We start from the raw sequence: 18,299 nt of genomic DNA, 5'->3' as shown, positions 1-18,299 counted from the left end.
TCATTGACTCGCTATTCATCATATGGACACAACAAGGGAGAAAAGGAGAGGGGGAGGAGAAGAGAGAAGGAGACAGAGTGATGGAGACAAAGAGATTGAGAGCGAGAGAAAAGACGCTGAAGGACTCAACAAGTAAAATAGGGTCCTTATGAACAATGTGTTCTTATGATTATAATCGGGATGATGATAATTACTGCTATTCATCTTTTTACGTGCACAAACACACATACAAACAGGCCTATTGCCTCTGGCTAGTCTAACTGAACGCATCAACACACACATTTGAATAGATAATGCCTTATTAAGTCTCTAAGTGGCTGTCTGTCCTGAATTTAGACACACTCCAGCACACACACACACACACACACACACACACACACACACACACACACACACACACACACACACACACACACACACACACACACACACACACACACACACACACACACACACACACACACACACACTATATGCACCAACACTCTCACACAAAAGCACACAAGCAGATCACAGGTTGGACTGCCACCACATGTGTTTATATTAATAGTTTAAACCACGGTCTCATCGTATGAATAGGTCAACGCCTCAGTGTAGAAAGCTGGCCAAAGTGTAGAGCAGTGAGACCATTGTGACGGCCTTGAATGCACTTGACACATTCTTAATGCCATTTATCCACGTGCCAAACCAAACCAATTGATTACACTCGATTATCCTGATGTAATGGTCCTAATTTCAGGTATTTGGAAAGTGCTGGGAGGGACACTCACTACTTTTGGGAATAAACATCGGAGTGCTGTCCTAGTCTTGCCTTACAGTTTTTTTACAGGACCGTTTTTTCATAACACTACACACAATTAGCACAACCACACACACAATTAGCAGAACCCCTCAGACCCTTTGCAAAATTAAACACTCTGGCAAAAACTATACACTAATTTATAAAACCATATGTTGTTACCATATGAAACACACACGTTTCATATGACTTAATTCAGTTTGAACCAGTTACACACTGCTGTTGCGAACCCAAAACAGTTTTAACTTCAATTCTACTTCTCAGAGATTAGAGTACTGTAAATTAAGTAGACAGAGAAAGTGCAAATACCGGTATACAATAAGTTCACCAAACACTACACAAGACCAATGCTACAGACTGAGGAAAATATAATTTTTTTCTCTCCATATACTCAAATCAGTCAACATGTCAACATGGGAAACCAAAACAAAACATGTCCAAGTTTTCATGCTACTACAGTAGCGTGCATAACACTGTTAGCTCAGCAAACGACAGACACACATCAGATACTGTATCCAGTACAGGTTACAATTAATTGAAAATACAGTACAGAAATTCCTAGACTTACCTGCTGCATTTTTATAGTGCTTAAACCTGAGTGGTGTGTCTACAATTAAGCAATCATGTGTTTGCGTACCTGATGGCTACATTTCACAGATTGGCTTATAGGTGTGGTAATCAGTTCTTTGGAATTACAAGGAAGTGACATCATGATATACTTCTGTGTTTAAATGTATACAAGTGTGTTTAGTGTTTTGCAAATCACTGTGTGTATTGTTTTGCAAAAAGTGTGAGTGCTTATGGTGGTGCACATCTGGGCCAATTTTTTGCTTTTTTGATAATTGTGTAATACTTATTTCACTGAGTAAGCAATCAGCAAAAACTGTAATTTAATGATCCATATTACTGTAAGGATCCAGCACCCATTCTTTAAAGTCTAGCCTCATGTGTGAGTTGAGCGTGTTGTGTCTTGTGTTTTTTTGGGGGGGAATGAATATGCCCATACACACAGACACCTGTATGTGTCTGCACATGCTACAGGAAGCACACACTCACAAATGAGAATGCATTTCAAAACTCAGCAGCCAGGCTTCTCACTGGTTTTAACAGATGGCAACACATTACTCCAATCCTAGCGTCACTTCACTGGCTCCCTGTTCGTTTTAGAATTGATTTGAAGATTTTACTGATCACTTTTAAGGCTCGTCACGGTCTGGCCCCCGACTATATCTCGGAGATGTTGTCCCATACGAGCCTGTTCGCAGCCTTAGGCCCTTGGGCGGGGCCATTTTAACCGTTCCAAGGTCGAGGCTTCTAACCAGAGGTGATCGTGCCTTCTCGATCAGGGCGCCTCGGCTTTGGAATGACCTGCCCGAGGAGATAAGGCTTGCTGAGTCAGACAGACAGATCTTTTAAGTCACTTTTTAAAACACATTTTTATAGACTTGATTTTTATGTGATGCTGTCTTTTTATCTTTTCATCCTTTTGCCTTTTCTCTGTTCGCCACTTACTGACTGTCCTCCTAAAACTTGCTATTTCCACTTATCTTCTCCTTCCTGTCCTTTAGAGCTGCCCCATCTTTTGTTGCGTCTGTATAGTTATGTGTATTGATGTGCTGTGATGTGTTATGTTATGCTATACAAATACAAGTTAAATATACTGTATACACACAATGGCAAAAAGTCATGCAGAGTGACACAGACACTCAGAAACTTTTGTACATTCTTTTCTAATGAACTTTTCTGGCTCCTAAACCAAATATTTTTAGACAAGGGGGCTGAGAAACAGCAGAGCCTCTTTGATGTTGCTGACAGCCCAAGAGTCAGTAATGAGGAGGTTGATTATGCTCTGATTGGAGCGCCCTCAGTGTTTGTGGGTCAGGCTGTTGACACAGCTCAGCTAAGTCACACCTCCCGCTGAGCACAATGGACACAGTGCTCGCAATTGGAATTCAAATAATTTATTAGCCATAAGGCTCCAGCCAACAGTGGGAAAAAAGCCTGCTGGGCTCCCAAAACTAGTATTTACCAATTTGCATCCCTATTTGCATACCCTCTCTCCCAGGCAAAGTTTGTGGCAGTGGGGATGATTTAGAGAAGGAACGACATCAATATCGAAGCATGATGAGAAAGGAGGCAATAAGAAGTGCCGATAAAGACGACGGGACTATACATATTTCACTGCTGGGTCTAGCAGAGCTCTTTAAAACACCTTCAGAAGGCTGGAAATGTTGTGAGACAAAAAGATGGTCGCTGCCATGGCAGGAGTTGCTGACTTGACTGCTTTGGGCCAAAATTAATGTCTATATCTGCAACCAAGTGTGTCCTAAGTTTCAGTGTGTGTGTGTGTGTGTGTGTGGGGGGGGTGTTTGCACACAAAAGGTGGGCATGTGCATTGGATGTGCATATGCAGGGGTTGGCATATTTCAATTAAGCTGCTTTGACATCATCTGATCCCGCCAACTTCATCCAAATTTAATTCTCCCCTCGATTTTAATCTCTTTTAATGAAATACTCAAAGCCTACATATTCATCACATCAGGGGAAACAGAGAGACAGAGTGGATATTGAACTGAAGATGGAAAGAAACCATGAGGGGATAAAGACAAAGGGGACTCTAATACTCTATGGAACAGAGAAAAAAACTTGACAATTACCACTAATTGTAGTCATTATTGCTCCCATTCTCTGCATCAATATTGTGATTCATATCGGGGGCCATCAGGGCCTGCCACCGCCGTCCCAATTATTTTAGTAATGGCTGTTATTACTCATCACCATGGCAACCGGGCAAGGCTGCCATTGTTTTAAACAATGTTAATTGTAATATTCCTGTAGTGCATCCCGGCCAAGTCAGTGCAGCGTCTGTGTGTGATTAGTGACCCATCAGAACCAACAGAGAAACAGGGCTTCACGTGGGAGAGCGACTCCAGACAAGCGGTCAGAAGATTGCTTCTGGGAGGAGGCCAGAAAAACTAATTAGCCATCCATTTGTACACCCACTTCTCCTGACAGCTGTCAACCCTTCAAAGGAAATTAGCTGCAGTGGCGTAGCAGTAAAGCGCAAAGAAAAGCGACAAAGAAAAGTAAAAATAAATAAATTGTTGTTGCAAGCGAGATGGCTGGCATCCGCTGCTGCCTGCTGAGAGATGCCACCCAGAAACACCTGCTGGCTGCTGGTGGATGATCAATCTGGGCGAAGGGAACAGAGGGATAGAGAGACGGTGGGGGAATAGGGCTCTAACCAGGAAATGATAGCAGGGAGTTAGGAAGTGATGGTTTGTGTATAATAATGCAGCTGGTGGGGGCTGGACAAAATATACGAGAGATGACGCATATTCTTCCACTCCCGCTCATAACGCAGCTGGGTACAGCACTTTAGTTTGACTGTAGGTTTTATAGGCTGCCATTCACATCAAGGCCATGAGCCTGTGCTTCTGTTTACCAGCAATAGTATAGCACAGAGAGGGAATGAGAAGGAGGGGGAGGGAATCAACCTCTGGGACAGGGGTATTAATCTGGCCCCCATTAAAATCTGTGCCCATAATAAAATACTCCACAAGAGTTTAATCATATTACGAGAGAATGCTGAGAGCAATCGATACCATGGTAGTGCACTGACTGCTATGATCAACTGATAAATAAAACAGGATGGGGAACAACAACAATCACTTCTCTCTCCAACCAAACGGGGGCAGTATTTCATAGCGGTGAATTGGGGTTTCTCATCATTTGAAATGCCTCTACCCCTGCTGTCACTGGAAAAAAAGGAGCCTTTATTTACTACGGCAATAGAGACCTGAGAAGGGCCATCATTTCGAAATACATAAACAAATAAATAAATAATAGGCGTGCAGATTCATAAGACAAGGCTGTTCAGGGTCCCTTCCTAATGGTCCCACAATGGGGTTGAGTTATAAGACGAGGGAGGGAGGGGATAGAGGGACAGAGGGAGGGGATAAAGGGAGGTGTGGAGAGTTAAAAGAGGGGGATTTGGGAGGCAGCCAGGTGGACTGCTTGGCTCACCCTTGGTCACGGTAAATTCTAGAAATTGCCTCACTGGTGCAGGGTTAGCGGGCTGAATTACCGCCTCGCTGCGTCTCTCTCTCTCCCTCGGTTTCACTCTGCCCTTATTTCTCTCTCTCCATGTCTCGGAGAGTGACGAGAGGATAAGATGGAACAAAAAGACAAGCCACAAAAGAGATGAGCTGTCTCCATTTGCCCCAAACAAGCCCCCTCCATGTATCCTTGAAGTAGTGCAGTCACTGTCTCCCTATTCATTATCTCTCATTATCTTTCAACTGGATGTGGGCCAAGAGCTTGTGTTTTCTTTGCATGCTGGCCACGGATTTACAGGGGAATCGATGCAGGAGACTACAATGCACAACCCTGCATGCTATTGCTGATTTAATTAAAACAATAACAGCAGCTCATAGTTCGCAACTTCTCTATCTCTCCCCATCTGGATGCATCCCATTTTTTTCCCAGCTATCCCCTGAGTCGGCGAGGCGGGCCTGTTTCCACAGTATGTATGCAAATTAAGTTTACAATGTTTATGTGTGTGAGCTTGTGTAGCTTATGTGTGCACGCACACTTGCTCCAGGTTAATCACAGTTTTGCGGTGTACTAACTCTATAAAATAGCTGACTTTGAGGTTCTTCTCCTCCATACCTCCCTGTGCAGACCCACAATTCTCCCCTTTCCCTCTCCCCCCTTTCTCTTCCTAGTCTAAAATTATCACTCCATCTCTCTGAGGGAGACAGAACTCTGCCAATCCAATCCAGTGCAAAGAAGAGAGAAAAAGCTCCCTCTATAAATAATACATAATCCTTAGCAAATCTCGCTCTCGTCTCTCATTACCTTCGTTCTGTCGCTTTCCCCTGTCCTCCTTTTCTTCCCTTATTTGAGTAAATCTCCCTCCCCCATCGTCGCTTCACCTTAGTCCACAACTCATAATTCTCTCCTTCCGCTGCCATCCTGTCTAATCTGATTCTCACCATCTTTCTCTTTCTCCTTTTATTCAAAGCCACAGTCTCTCCATCCCTCTTCTCCCCACCTTCTGCCTGATCTAATCCTTGATTCCACCTTCCTTCATCAGTCCCTTTTCCTTTCTTCCTGTCTTTTTCCTTCTTCTCTTCCCTGCTATCTTTTATTGCATCGCTCATCATGCATCTTCCTCACCAGCGCTGTCCTAAAGATTCTCTCTTTCTCTCCTGGGCCTCAGGAGAATAGTTACAACTTTCTTTCTTTCTCCTGTTAGCGGCTGTCTCTTTACTCCATCTTTTCACTCCTGTCCCTCATTCCTTTTCTTTCTTCATGTTGCCCCCCCTGCAATAGTTTCCTTCCAAGCTGCAATAGGCTTTCATTCTCCTTGCAATCTCTCTCTCTCTCTCGCTCTCCCTTTTTCTGACTCAGTGGGAATCTTTTGCCCCCTCTCTGCTGGTTCTATCTCCACACTCTCCTTCGCTAAATGTGATTTGTTCTGCAGCTCAAGTCTGCAGCATAATCGTGCTGTTTTTATAGTGTGCCGGGAGAGCGAAAGAGAGGGAGCAAGGGAAAGACAGAAAAAACTAAGAGAAGTGAATGGGACAAGAGGACAAAACAAATGATTGGAGCGGGAGACTGAATATGTCTAGTTTTTCTCTCCCTCTTTCAACTTTTTCTCTACTTTTGCTTCTTTTAATTGCCAGTTGTATAGCTTAACCATCTCTCCACTTTCTCTCTCTCTCTGCCTGTGTTTCCTAATCTCTCTCAGACCCTCTCTCCATCACCCATACTGTGTCTGTGAGCACTGCACTGCTAATCAGCAATCTCAGCATAACATTGTCTCCGTTCACTCTTGACCTCTCATTAGAAACATTTACTTTCATTCATATTTTTATATTTTACATCCTGTTTTTAACACTCTAACTTTGCTCCCCAGTCACACTGCCTCCATCCTCAGCACTGAAATCTGTTGTCTTCTTTCTCTCATCACCTTTTCCTTTTACTACCTCCCCTCTCCTCCCTGCTCCCGCATCTCTCGTTTTGACCTTCGCATCTTTATGTCTCTCCGGCCCTTAGGCGTATTTCAATCACCTTGTCCCTCTCTTATCCCATCCCCTCTTCTTCCCTCTCCCTCTCTGCATTGCATTTCCCTGAGCGCTCTCCTCTCCGCTTGTCCACCCATCCCATTACTTATTCTGCTCTCTTATTCACCTCTTCTTACCCTTCTCAAACCACTATTATCCTCTCTCTGTCCTTTCTACCTCTCTTTCCTGTCTCCTCTCCTGACAGTCAAAGCTGGTTAGCTCTATCTACTGTGCAGCGTTTTATGGCCTGGGTCTGTCACAGCCCCAACAACCCGGCTGCGACAATGGCCAACACACACACCCCAACAGCAGCTTAAAGGAAATTTACAGGGCTATTACGCGGTGGCTACCACACTGGAGATTCACCACAGCCAAAAGAACTGGTCTTAACACCCCTTCAAAATCCAGCCCATGGCTGCCTTCCCTTTGGTGTGTATCTGTGGCACATTTGTGTGTGACGCTGATTAATGTGTATGTGGGAAAGCGAAATGTACGGTTGTGTGCATGCATTTGAAAGCAAGTGTGTGTGCTTGTGTGTTAAATATGTACAAGAGAGTATATGTGTATCCACATTCAAGGCCCAACACAAAACTGCTCTACTGGCATGAATTACATAACCACTCTGACTGCCAAGAAACTCATTCTTTCTCTGTATCCCTCTCTCCCCCATTGTCACCCTCACCCAGCATCCCCCTCAACATCCCACAAAACACAATGTCCTTATGTTGATCTAATATGCAAAAAAAAGAAGAGAAGGAACTGTGCACAGCAGCACAACACTTGTTTCCCGGCATCGGGATAAGAACATCTCCCTGTATTAAATGCCTAATAACAATAACGACAGAAGGTATTAATAGCACCTAGTGACTCTGCCACGTATACCACTTCAATTCATGTACTGCTTTTTCTCACCATCTCTGCCTTGTGTTCAATCAATCTTTTGACTCTTGGTTTCAAATCTCGACCTCAAGCAGCTGTTTTTGAGGCCTAGTCTCTTGTTTTATCTTGTACCCGCTCCCCTCCATCTTTGTCTTTCTTGCACACACACACACACACACACACACACACACACACACACACACACACACACACACACACACACACACACACACACACACACACACAGACACACAGACACACACACAGACTGCATTGTTCTCCATCTCTTTCTCTCAATTTCTCTTTTTCTGCCTCTGCTGCTCCATCACATACAGTAAACATTTCTATCTGGCCAGGCCTTCTTTACTTGTGTCAGTCTGTCTCTCTTATTGGCTTCTTGCACAACCTCTCCATTTGGCACTCTGGGGTCCAACTTTCTTTTATAATGTTCTTCAGAAGAGAGCTGAGAAAAAAGGCTTCAGCCACTCTCATATCTTTCTTGAAAACAGAGAGAAATGTCTGTTTCCCTTTAAGTATTGTTATCCATCTGTCCACTCTCTTTCTCTGCCTGGTCTCTCATTCCCAAGTACTGTCACCCCTTGGGCATATGCTCCTGTCTTCCAATTCTCTCTATTCTTAATCACCAATTCTAACTTAATTACCAGCATTTTGAACAATTCATCTGAAGCTCTCACTTCGTGATTCCATTGCGAGCTAATCCTCCCTTGGTCATGTGCTGGGCACTGCACTGGATGTCATTCCGTATCAATTTACACCAATTAGTATCGTACACATAATTGTGTTCTCTTTTTATATAACGGAGGCATCACATTACAACATTTAGAGAAATGTCTGCAGGGAGTTTAAATTAAAGAACAAGGAGCTTGTGCTTAGACTAAATTACCAAGTCCTGGCTGTAATGTGAAAGGAGTGTACATGTGAATATTATGTGCTTGTTTCCCTGACTTATTTGGTGTTTAATGATAGCTGAGTTTCCCTCTAGAATCGATACTGCACGTCTCATTTAATCTGTGTATGTGTGTGTGTATGCACATGTGGGTGTTCATGCGTGCATGACTTACGAGTGATGCAGAGCAGGACCAGGACCAGGCTGCGTAGGGCCAGAGAGAAGGGGGCAGGGAGGAGGTGGCAGAGGACAGGCCTCATTGTGTATTGAGAAGCTGTGTGTGTGTATGTGTGTATGTGCACGTTTGATCAATGGCTCCTCTGTGACCCTGCCTGCACTGCTACAGACAAACCAGTCCACATACACACACACACTCTGATTTGTTCTCAACTGCAATGCTGCAGACACGTGCACACACTAACTGCCCAGCTTTACTTCAGTGCAATCAGACAGAAGTTGTTGTTTGAGGACAACACTTAAATAAAGGACTCTTATGTGCTACACTGCGTCACAACACATGCAAAGAAACTTTGCTAAATCACATAACACTGAATTGTAGCCAGAGCTTGCATGCAATCCACAGACGTTTGGCCGGAGCTCAGGGCACTAACAGAGATAGTGATTTAGACACTATATCACAATGCACACAGAGATCAGCTTAGAGCAACAAAAAGTTCCACTGTTGACTTTAGCACCTTGTGCTGCTTAGAAACAACTTACGACATGCATTGTCTTAAATCCATATGGTGCAGGGGTTTTGCTGTTATAAATCAGTAGAGGAGCTCTGAGAGTGTATTGCTAACTTTTGAAATAGAGCTATCGTGCCCTCGAGTACAGAGAGAAATCTAGGGCAACATTGCTCATTCTCTAACACATTGTATTTTAATGAGTTAAACAAGGTTTTCTGCACTTCTCACCAGACAAATCAGTAGGCAGAAGTCAAAGTTCTTTTGAGCTTTAACCAAACCGGCCAGGCCTCTGGAGAGATGGAGACACTATCTCACTACAACTCATCTAGAGATAGCTAAGGTTAAATAAAATCTATTGAGCTTGAGTGCTGCTCTATAAAGACAGAGTGGAAGTGCTTGCCCCGTGTAGAATAGCCAACCTGCAAGAGGTTGAGCAAACTGCAGTCAGATGCTTTAGTTTCAGATATTACACTTTTTAGTCTATTTTACCCCAGAGACTATACTTTCATGAGGTATCTACCATTATTCGCTTGAATGGTATCTCTTTCAATACGCTATCATGCATACACTGTAGCGTAAATGGACAGCAATTTTACATGGTAATTTTAGACTCCTCAGAATAATCACAGGCTATCAGACAGTGTAATCGTGCAACATCGACCTGCCTAACTCTTGCTTTCCAACATGCTCCACTGGATGCACTCCACTCATACACCCCGATCTGAAAGTCTGCTGTGTTTAAGATTTGGACACAGTTCCGATCCAATGCATCGTCAGTCTCTGGGAGTGTGTAGCTCTCGTGTTTGTATGTGCAAATACGGGGGTTTAAAATATGTGTGTGTGTGTGTGTTTGTAGTGCAGAGACAAAGTGTGATGAGCTACACCACACACCTCACTGAGCACTTCTGATGGAATAAAGTGCGGGTGTCATCCTTAGATTACTACACACTGCCCGCGCTCTCTCACTCTGTGCACCACTGCAAAACACAATGAGCTCTAACAACGATGGCCCTGACACTTCTGGCAAAGCCGAAAGCGGATCATTGCCAATCTTCCCTACGGCACTGACTTCACCGGTCAACTGGCTGACGCTGAGAAAATTACTCAATGTTGTGTGTGCACCAGCAACTCGGGTCCAACAGGTCTGGGGCCTGGCAGCAGATGGACTGCAAAAAAAGTATATTCACAAGCTCAAATTGGTTTTAGTTTATCCTTTTTCTCTCGCCTCGTCTTCCTTTAGTCCTCCAGTCCAGGAGCTTGTTAGTTCCTACAAAGTTTGTCCTCCTTTGGCTTCACTTCTTTCCTGATGATCTATGAAAATTTGCAAATTGCTGTAATCCCAATGTGGTATGACTGTTGATCACATCCGTCTGTCTATCCGTTTTCTGTGTTCCACTTGTTTATATAACCCTGGCCACCCTCCCCTTGCTTAGAATGTGTGTGTGTCAGTGTGGGATCAGTGTCTGCATATTTTGCATACTATTTTGTGAAGGTTAGAGATGAGTGTGTGTGGATGGAAGCAGTGACAATGATTCCCTTTCAGGTCAACAAACAGTGGCGGCGTGTGTCTGAATGTACTCGTCTGTCCAGCGTTGCCTGAAACAGAGTGTACATTTGGCTGTCTGTTTGGCCCTTTCACTATCTACTACCCATTAATTTATCCTTGCAGGCACACACAGAGGCATCATAGTGCCTCTTTATGTTAAATGACCGTTTTTATGGCTGCAGGGATGCGCATGGATGTCTGTGGACAAGAACTGTGTACATGTTTATGTGTGGCATTTGTAATTCAAAGTGGATGTGGATATAGCAGAATTGAATGTGACTATGACTGTGTTATGAATTATGCTGATGTGAACCTGCATGAAAAGATATCAGCTTCATATTTTTACAATGATGAAACAGAAATCACTGCCTACATTGCTAGTACAACCTGCCAGTATATTTTGCATCAACACATTGTGCATAATGCATTTACTTTGTTTATGCTCATTGCCACATGTTATAACATTACTGCTATTGGCAATAAAACTGGCAATACAATGCCAATGGTGGAAGCTAACTACACTCGACTGTGTGTCTATGACTTTCATTGTCTTGTAAAATGTGAAAGGCAACACAGTCTTGCTATTATAATAGCACCTCTTCTTGTTCTTAATCAAGTGATGATAAACTTTCAGTTCTAATCTGCCACACACTGTATTTACAAACATCTTAATGCATTAAATTTGAAACATGCTGTTCCCTATTATCAACTCAAATAAAGTCAAATGTATTTATCAAGGGCTTTTAACGAAATAGGGTCATCACAAAGGGCTTTATAGACATAATTACAGACAAAAACAATAACACGTTGCTAACATTGCCTTACTGGCGAGTGTGTGTGTGTGTGTGTGTGTGTGTGTGTGTGTGTGTGTGTGTGTGTGTGTGTGTGTGTGTGTGTGTCAAAGTCCCTGTGTGGGCAACCCCCTGATGGGTGTATTTGTTTTTGTCGCAGTGTGTGAGGAAGGAAGGGAGGTAATGGCAAATTGTGTCCTCTATCCCCCTTCCTCTTTTTTCTCCCCCCCTCTCTCATCCAAATCAAATTTTTAATGGGCTTCATTGGTGCCACCGTGGAATAAGTGTTGCCAAAGCACTTAAGGGGCTTAAGTCAGCGGCGTGCTGAAAATATTAAGCACTCAAACAGCCTTACAAGGATCCCTGCCTGCTTAAGTATGCCGAGGAGGTCCTGCCAGCATTTAATACCAATGGTATTAAAGCGCTCCGACATGGGAGAGGAACAGAAATATAGATATATACAGTATGTTCCACAACTGGGAATAATGAGAGAGATGGAGGCTGTTGGGAAGAATGGAAAGAACCTGTGGAGACATGCGGGACTAACAGTAGGAATAAGTGAAGAAAAGAGTCCTACTAAAGACAAAGGACAAAGGAGAGAAAAAGGAAAGTGAAAAGAAGTGGTGAGACAGTTGGAGAGATGCAAGGGAGGAGAGGAGAGACAATTTCCAACAAAACAAGCAGTGTAGAGGAGGAGAGATGTGAGGGAATCGGGCCAAGGTGTGGGAGGTAAGGGTTGATGGGATAGCTGCGAACCAGCAGCAGAGAGCTAATGCAGAGATTCTATCGGGAGGCTTATCCGAGATTAAATTTCTTTTTGTCCTTAAGGCGCTTCTTGGGTAAGCGGAAGTGTCGAATTTATTTCTTATGTCTCCCTTGAGGTCGTGCGTGCTGGTGGGTTGGTAGAATGTGTGTGTGTATGTGTGTGTGTGTGTGTGTGAGCGTGTTGTGGGGGTTACATGTATATGTGTCTGTGTAGGTGTGAATCTTGAGGGTTTATTGGCTGGCAAAGTGTCAAGGAGAGCATGCGTTCTTGAAAGGTGAAGATAAATCAAATGAACATCTCTCCAAGGGCGTTTCAGCACAAGTGAACATCCAAGTATTATTGCGGTTACATTAACATAGGCATGTGAACTCATACATATAGATATTCATGAATATAGATTGCGTTTGTATAGATTCTAAAGTGCAATTCAAATAGTAGTTTCAAGCTTTGTTTTCTGTTTTTCCCTTTTCTTTTTGTAAAGTTTGTTTTACGGAGTTGCCACAAAGTCTCAGACTACCAGAAAGTTTAATCACTCACAAGAAAGTTTTATCTGAACTGTCCTGATTGAGTAATCTCCTCTGGGATTATCTACAGTGTATAAAATACACAGTACTATACGACTACTGTTTAAGATACTGCAAAACCAATGGGCTTAAAGTTTTACAAGGACAACATCATGAATACCAAATTATAGGCCATTTTTCTCATAAAAACAACTATATTTAGTACATTCACATCAGGCTTGACATGCTCAGCCCCTCGTTTGCCCTCTGCTCTTCTTCCCCTCTTGTCTTTCTGATTTCTTGTTTGTCAGACTTGGTGTAAATAGCTAGCCTGAGGGCCATGCACTAGCTAATCCAACTGAGTTTGCTCTGAACTCTCAAATTAAAAAAGTCACAGCTCCTTGATCTATGGACACTATCGGTGACTGCATTTTCTGGAGGCACGGCTCGTGGATGTATTAAAAGAACAGCATGGCTCAGGCTACTTCCTGCTCATCTCACGCTCCTGGGCACAGGAATCAATACGGCCCAATCATTTGGGTACATTTCGAGTGACAGCACCCGTCTTTCCTCACACAATTTAGCATTACAAAGTTTTGATTTTCTTTATTTTTCAAAGTCTGTTGACAGTGGAGCCTGGCAAATAAATACAAGTCAATATGACTCACATCACGACAGGCTAACAGGAATACAAAACACATTTAAGTATTTGAATCACTACCTTTTTTTAAATGATATGTTTTGAATGCGAATACATGTCTTTTCATATACTTCTACTTTGCCTACCTTTCTCTACAGTAAACCAGGAGATTACACTCACATTCTGGCAGACAACAGACCTGGCACTGTCTTTTCACTGGTTTTACAGGGTAGAATAAAAGACAATAAAGTCGCTGTGGTAGCCATTGTAAACATCCTATTAGTCTCATCCCAATCTAACATGCATCAACCGTGCATTTAAGGGGACACATTCATCTTATGCTTTTCAAGCCTGGCAAAGAACTGAGCATGTATTTTAGAACTAAACACTCTCAAATGACAGACTGCAAGAACTGAAAATGGAAAACCGCTATTGATGGCTGGTGCTAGTGTAGTTGAAGAAGCCAGTTGAAGCTCAATAGCAATGCTTGTCATTTATTTCATTGTGTTGAATTCAGGTAACACAGGACTCAGAACCGTTCTTACATGCTTTCATCCTGTAAACTACCAGAAATGTTTTTGTCTTGTAATGTGAGCCAGAGTTGCCATTTGTCTCAACAAAATCTTCCGCTTTCTTTAAAATTAACCAACTTGGCACAGTTACGTTTCTTTTGCACAGGATGAATCACACCACACCGAATCTTTTCAGAACGGAACTCAAACCCTGATCTCTGGTGTCAGAGTATGCATCGTATGTATGCCTAACTACCTATCCTAACCTCCTCCCTGTGACTTGTGTGCTATATAAGACAGTCAAACATCCTGGACTGAAAAAAACCTTGCCACTAAACGTAATCCCGGCAGCGATATCTTTTCCTACAAAACATAATTGGCAAAACAAATTAGTATATGTAGGTATTTTGTAGGAGACAAACTGGGGTTGCATTGTGAATGACTACATTGTGTAGGCCGTGGAACACACCAGCAATTATAGGCTACTGAGTCAAAGCCACTCTCAGGGGATAAAAACAATGGCATTTTATGAATAGTAGCCCTAGTTCAAACAGAAAAAACAGGTACAGCTCCAAAACGTTAACACAGCAGCCATGCAGGTTATGTGTAAAAAAAAGGGCTTTGGAAAAGGTAACAGTCATCGCTATTGTGACTAGCATCTGTAACACCAGTAATCAGATACAGTGGGATTCAAGGTACAGTAGCTGCAGGTTTTCTTTTTTGCTCAGATAAAGAGAACTGCTAGATACAAGGTGTTGGAGTATATAGGCCAACAAGGCTGGAGGCTTTTTAATGCAGTCATGGCTCTTGGCCCTTGCTGTTCTCGTACATGCATTCATAGAAAGACACACAGTTTAAATATAAGAATGCATTAGAGGTGTATTATATTATGCAGAACCATGCAAGCCCCCCCGCCCATTGGGATGCAACCGTCATCCCTTATTCAGTCAGATAAATGCAAACAGTGTTACCTGCCAAGTTGAGAACGTACTGTCGGAGCTTCCTAACGAGTGTTTCTGTGTGCGTTGTGAGCCACATGCTACAAAGCTACCTGCTGGGAGTAACACTCATTATCCATGTGGCATCATACCTCCCAGTGACAGGCCACGACTCTCTGCTCACTGTTTTTTCTGCTGAAGTCGTCTTTGTGTTCCCTGTGCATGTGCTAACATGTACGTGTTACACGTGTGGTAAGCTCCTTTGTTCCCTGATGTGTGTGTGACAGATAGGTGTGACAGATGGGTTGTCACTGTGCCTATATATGCACACACCAGTTCACTATCTTGTTCTCTACATTCCAGGTTTATCCGTGTGATGTGTTAGTGATGTGCATATCAACTTGTCAAAGCCGCAGCTTCTGATCTTTAATTTTTGCGCGCTCTGCAGGAGGATGGTTTGTATATTTTGGTGGAGCTGGAAGCGGGGTCTGGACTAGGTTAGCTGCGTGCTGCCGTGTCACAGTGTGGGTGATTAGAATTAAGCGGGTATGTGCCACCTCGCCTGGGGGTACTCGGCCAACCGCCTTGCCCCCATTCCGCCAATTCACAAATGCCTAACAAAGGGATAATTTCTCCCTCGCATGATATAATCTTTCCTTTCACCCAATGCTTCAATGGAACCCTTTATGGCTTTTTTAATCACATCTCTCTTTCCCCTCCATCCTTCCATCTCTTTCTTTCTTTTACACTCTGCTTTCCCGACCCCTCCCTGTTCGTCTGTCTCTCTCCCTGCTTGCCCTCTCTCTGCCTCTGTTGCTTTTTTCCGATCCTTGCTCTACTCTTCTTTCACTATGACCTTACAGAGGGTCGTTGCACTGAAGTCACTCCTGTTACTCTTTTCTCCCTTTTTCTCTCTTTCTCTCTCTGGAGGAAAATCACACACTCATCAGTTTGCCGGCTCTGTTCCTGACGAGCAGGCTCGCAAGGAGAATATTAACGAAGCTCCTCAGCCAATTAACACCTAAAGCACATAACAACCTTTTATGCCAGAAGACACACTTGCATGCATTCACACACACACACACACACACACACACACACACACACACACACACACACACACACACACACACACACGCACGGTACGTGCTGCACATGCACAGACACACTACCGCACAGACACTTGCAGGCAACACAATTTGGCCTAAACACACTCATACAAGCAAAGAGGCTCACATAAACAGAAACACACATACAGGCCTCAAAGCAAGGATGCGTTATCACACACACACAAACACACTAATAGATTGTGCTGATGAGTGTGGGTGTAGAAGGAGGGGGACTTTCATAGGAGCAAAGGGAAGTAATGTAGAGAGACAGGAGATGCAAATAAAGTGATGAGCAGCAGGGAGACAGAGAGAGAGACGGAGAGAGAGGTGAGGAGAAAAGGAAGGAAAGATTGGGAGAGCGGGGAGTAAGAGATTTATGGAGTGTGAAGAAAGGCATAAAGAAAAAGGGAAAATCAGTGATAGAAGGTTAACGTGGCTTGGCTGTTCCTGACCTCATTCATGCTAATTTGAAAGGTTTAATAGTGGGTGGGTGCACACAGGCGTGTACACGCACACACACGGACATACATATTATATATATATATATATATATATATATATATATATATATATATATATATATATATATATATATATATATATATATATATATATATATATATATATATATATGTGTGTGTGTGTATATATATATATATTTATTTGACATTGACATACACATAGTTAACTTTACCAGTACAACACAATGCATAAAACATGGTGGCAGAAAGGGCATTAGCAGTGAACCTTTACACACACACACACACACACACACACACACACACACACACACACACACACACACACACACACACACACACACACACACTTCTGGACACATGTGGGGCAGTTTCCTCGTATGCATAAAACATGGCGAGAGACAGCAGGAGCAGGGGGCGTGAGGGAGATAGGGAGAACAAGTGCAAATGGACAAAAAGCGTATGGTAATGACCCGGATAACGAAAGGCTGCTGCAAGGGGTGGAGAGTCAGAGAGAGTGAGAGGGGGACAAGTGTGAATGCGATAAAGTAATGGTGAGGAGGGAGAGAGGGAGAACTTTCCTCACGGCCTGCTGCTTTTGGATTGAACAGCGTGCAAATGAAAAATGGAGATGAAATAATTAGACGGGCAGACTAGAAGCGCTCATCTAAATATGTAAATGGACTTAATTTTACTTTGATTTGCTCCACTGCTTCCCTATCACTCTCCCACTTCTATATCCCCCACGTTACTCCTTCCATTCTCTCCCTCTCATCTGTTCCTATTCCACTCTCGCTTCATGGTTTTTATCTCCTTTCTCCCCCTCTCTTGGTCTTCCTCTCCCTCTCTGTCCTACTCAGTTCTCTCTCTCTCTCTCTCTCTCTCTCTCTCTCTCTCTCTCTGCATATTAAAGCTACAGTACGTTAATACACTGTAGGTATGTCAGCTCGATTATTCACTGTTTTATGGACTTGCGGGAGTCAGAGAAAGAGAGAGTGTGTTTAATTAGTTAATTCACGCCTGTCTGACTCTGATGGGTTGTGCATGTCTGTGCATGTCTGTGCACACAGTGACGTGCATCTGTGTATATATTTGTGGTAAAGGATACGTTTGGATAAGTCCATCCTAATACAATCTTCCCATGCCATGAAATTATTCCTCCTGTCCATACTGGCAGTGAAGCAATCTGAAGTTCAGCAGTCTGAGTTAGCCAGATCAAGTGTGTATCTATCAAAGTTAGTTGGTTTTTTTTGTACAATATTTCCTCTTTGTGTTTCCCCGGTCACTGTTTCCTTGCCTAATTGTGGCGGAGGGATACATCCTGACATGCAGGTTTGTTGCCGCAACTATGGCATTAAGGGTGATGGATGAAGATACCTTGATTTGACCAACTCTAACAACTGGAGCCTAATTAGATTGAAGCAAATTTTCGCTCGGCTTCATTCCTGTGAATCTGACCGCTGGACTGTTTGTGCAGTCCGTGTTGCTTCTCCCCAAACAGCCAGCGTACCAACTGTACATACGTCAGCTTTAATCTAGGAAGAAGCTAGCATCTCAGCCTCTGACTGACCTCAGAACCCACCAGGAACTCTTTCAGTCATTCCATTCCCTCTCAGTCCCTCTCTTTTTTCCTCTCATCTCCGTGTGTTTATTAAGCAGATTCATTATAA

At 43.2% G+C, this 18,299-nt stretch overlaps 1 protein-coding gene across 5 annotated transcripts in view; it reads right to left on the bottom strand.

Moving 5' to 3' along the window:
- The window catches only part of cadm4 (cell adhesion molecule 4), a 147,322-nt gene that overhangs the window by 28,632 nt on the left and 100,391 nt on the right, over window positions 1–18,299 (bottom strand). For 4 of the 5 annotated variants that reach the window (XM_028581714.1, XM_028581717.1, XM_028581716.1 and 1 more), the window contains exon 1: window positions 8,832–10,698. The exons of the other annotated variant lie outside the window; for it this stretch is intronic. In XM_028581714.1, the coding sequence (XP_028437515.1) occupies window positions 8,832–8,916 (85 nt within the window). In that variant the 5' untranslated portion in view covers window positions 8,917–10,698. Of the gene's footprint in view, window positions 1–8,831; window positions 10,699–18,299 lie in introns of those variants that run through there. 5 annotated transcript variants of the gene reach the window in all.

Source organism: Perca flavescens, chromosome 6, assembly GCF_004354835.1.
Source record: "Perca flavescens isolate YP-PL-M2 chromosome 6, PFLA_1.0, whole genome shotgun sequence".
Taxonomy (NCBI): domain Eukaryota; kingdom Metazoa; phylum Chordata; class Actinopteri; order Perciformes; family Percidae; genus Perca; species Perca flavescens.
This window is presented reverse-complemented; position numbering and strand designations above follow the sequence as displayed.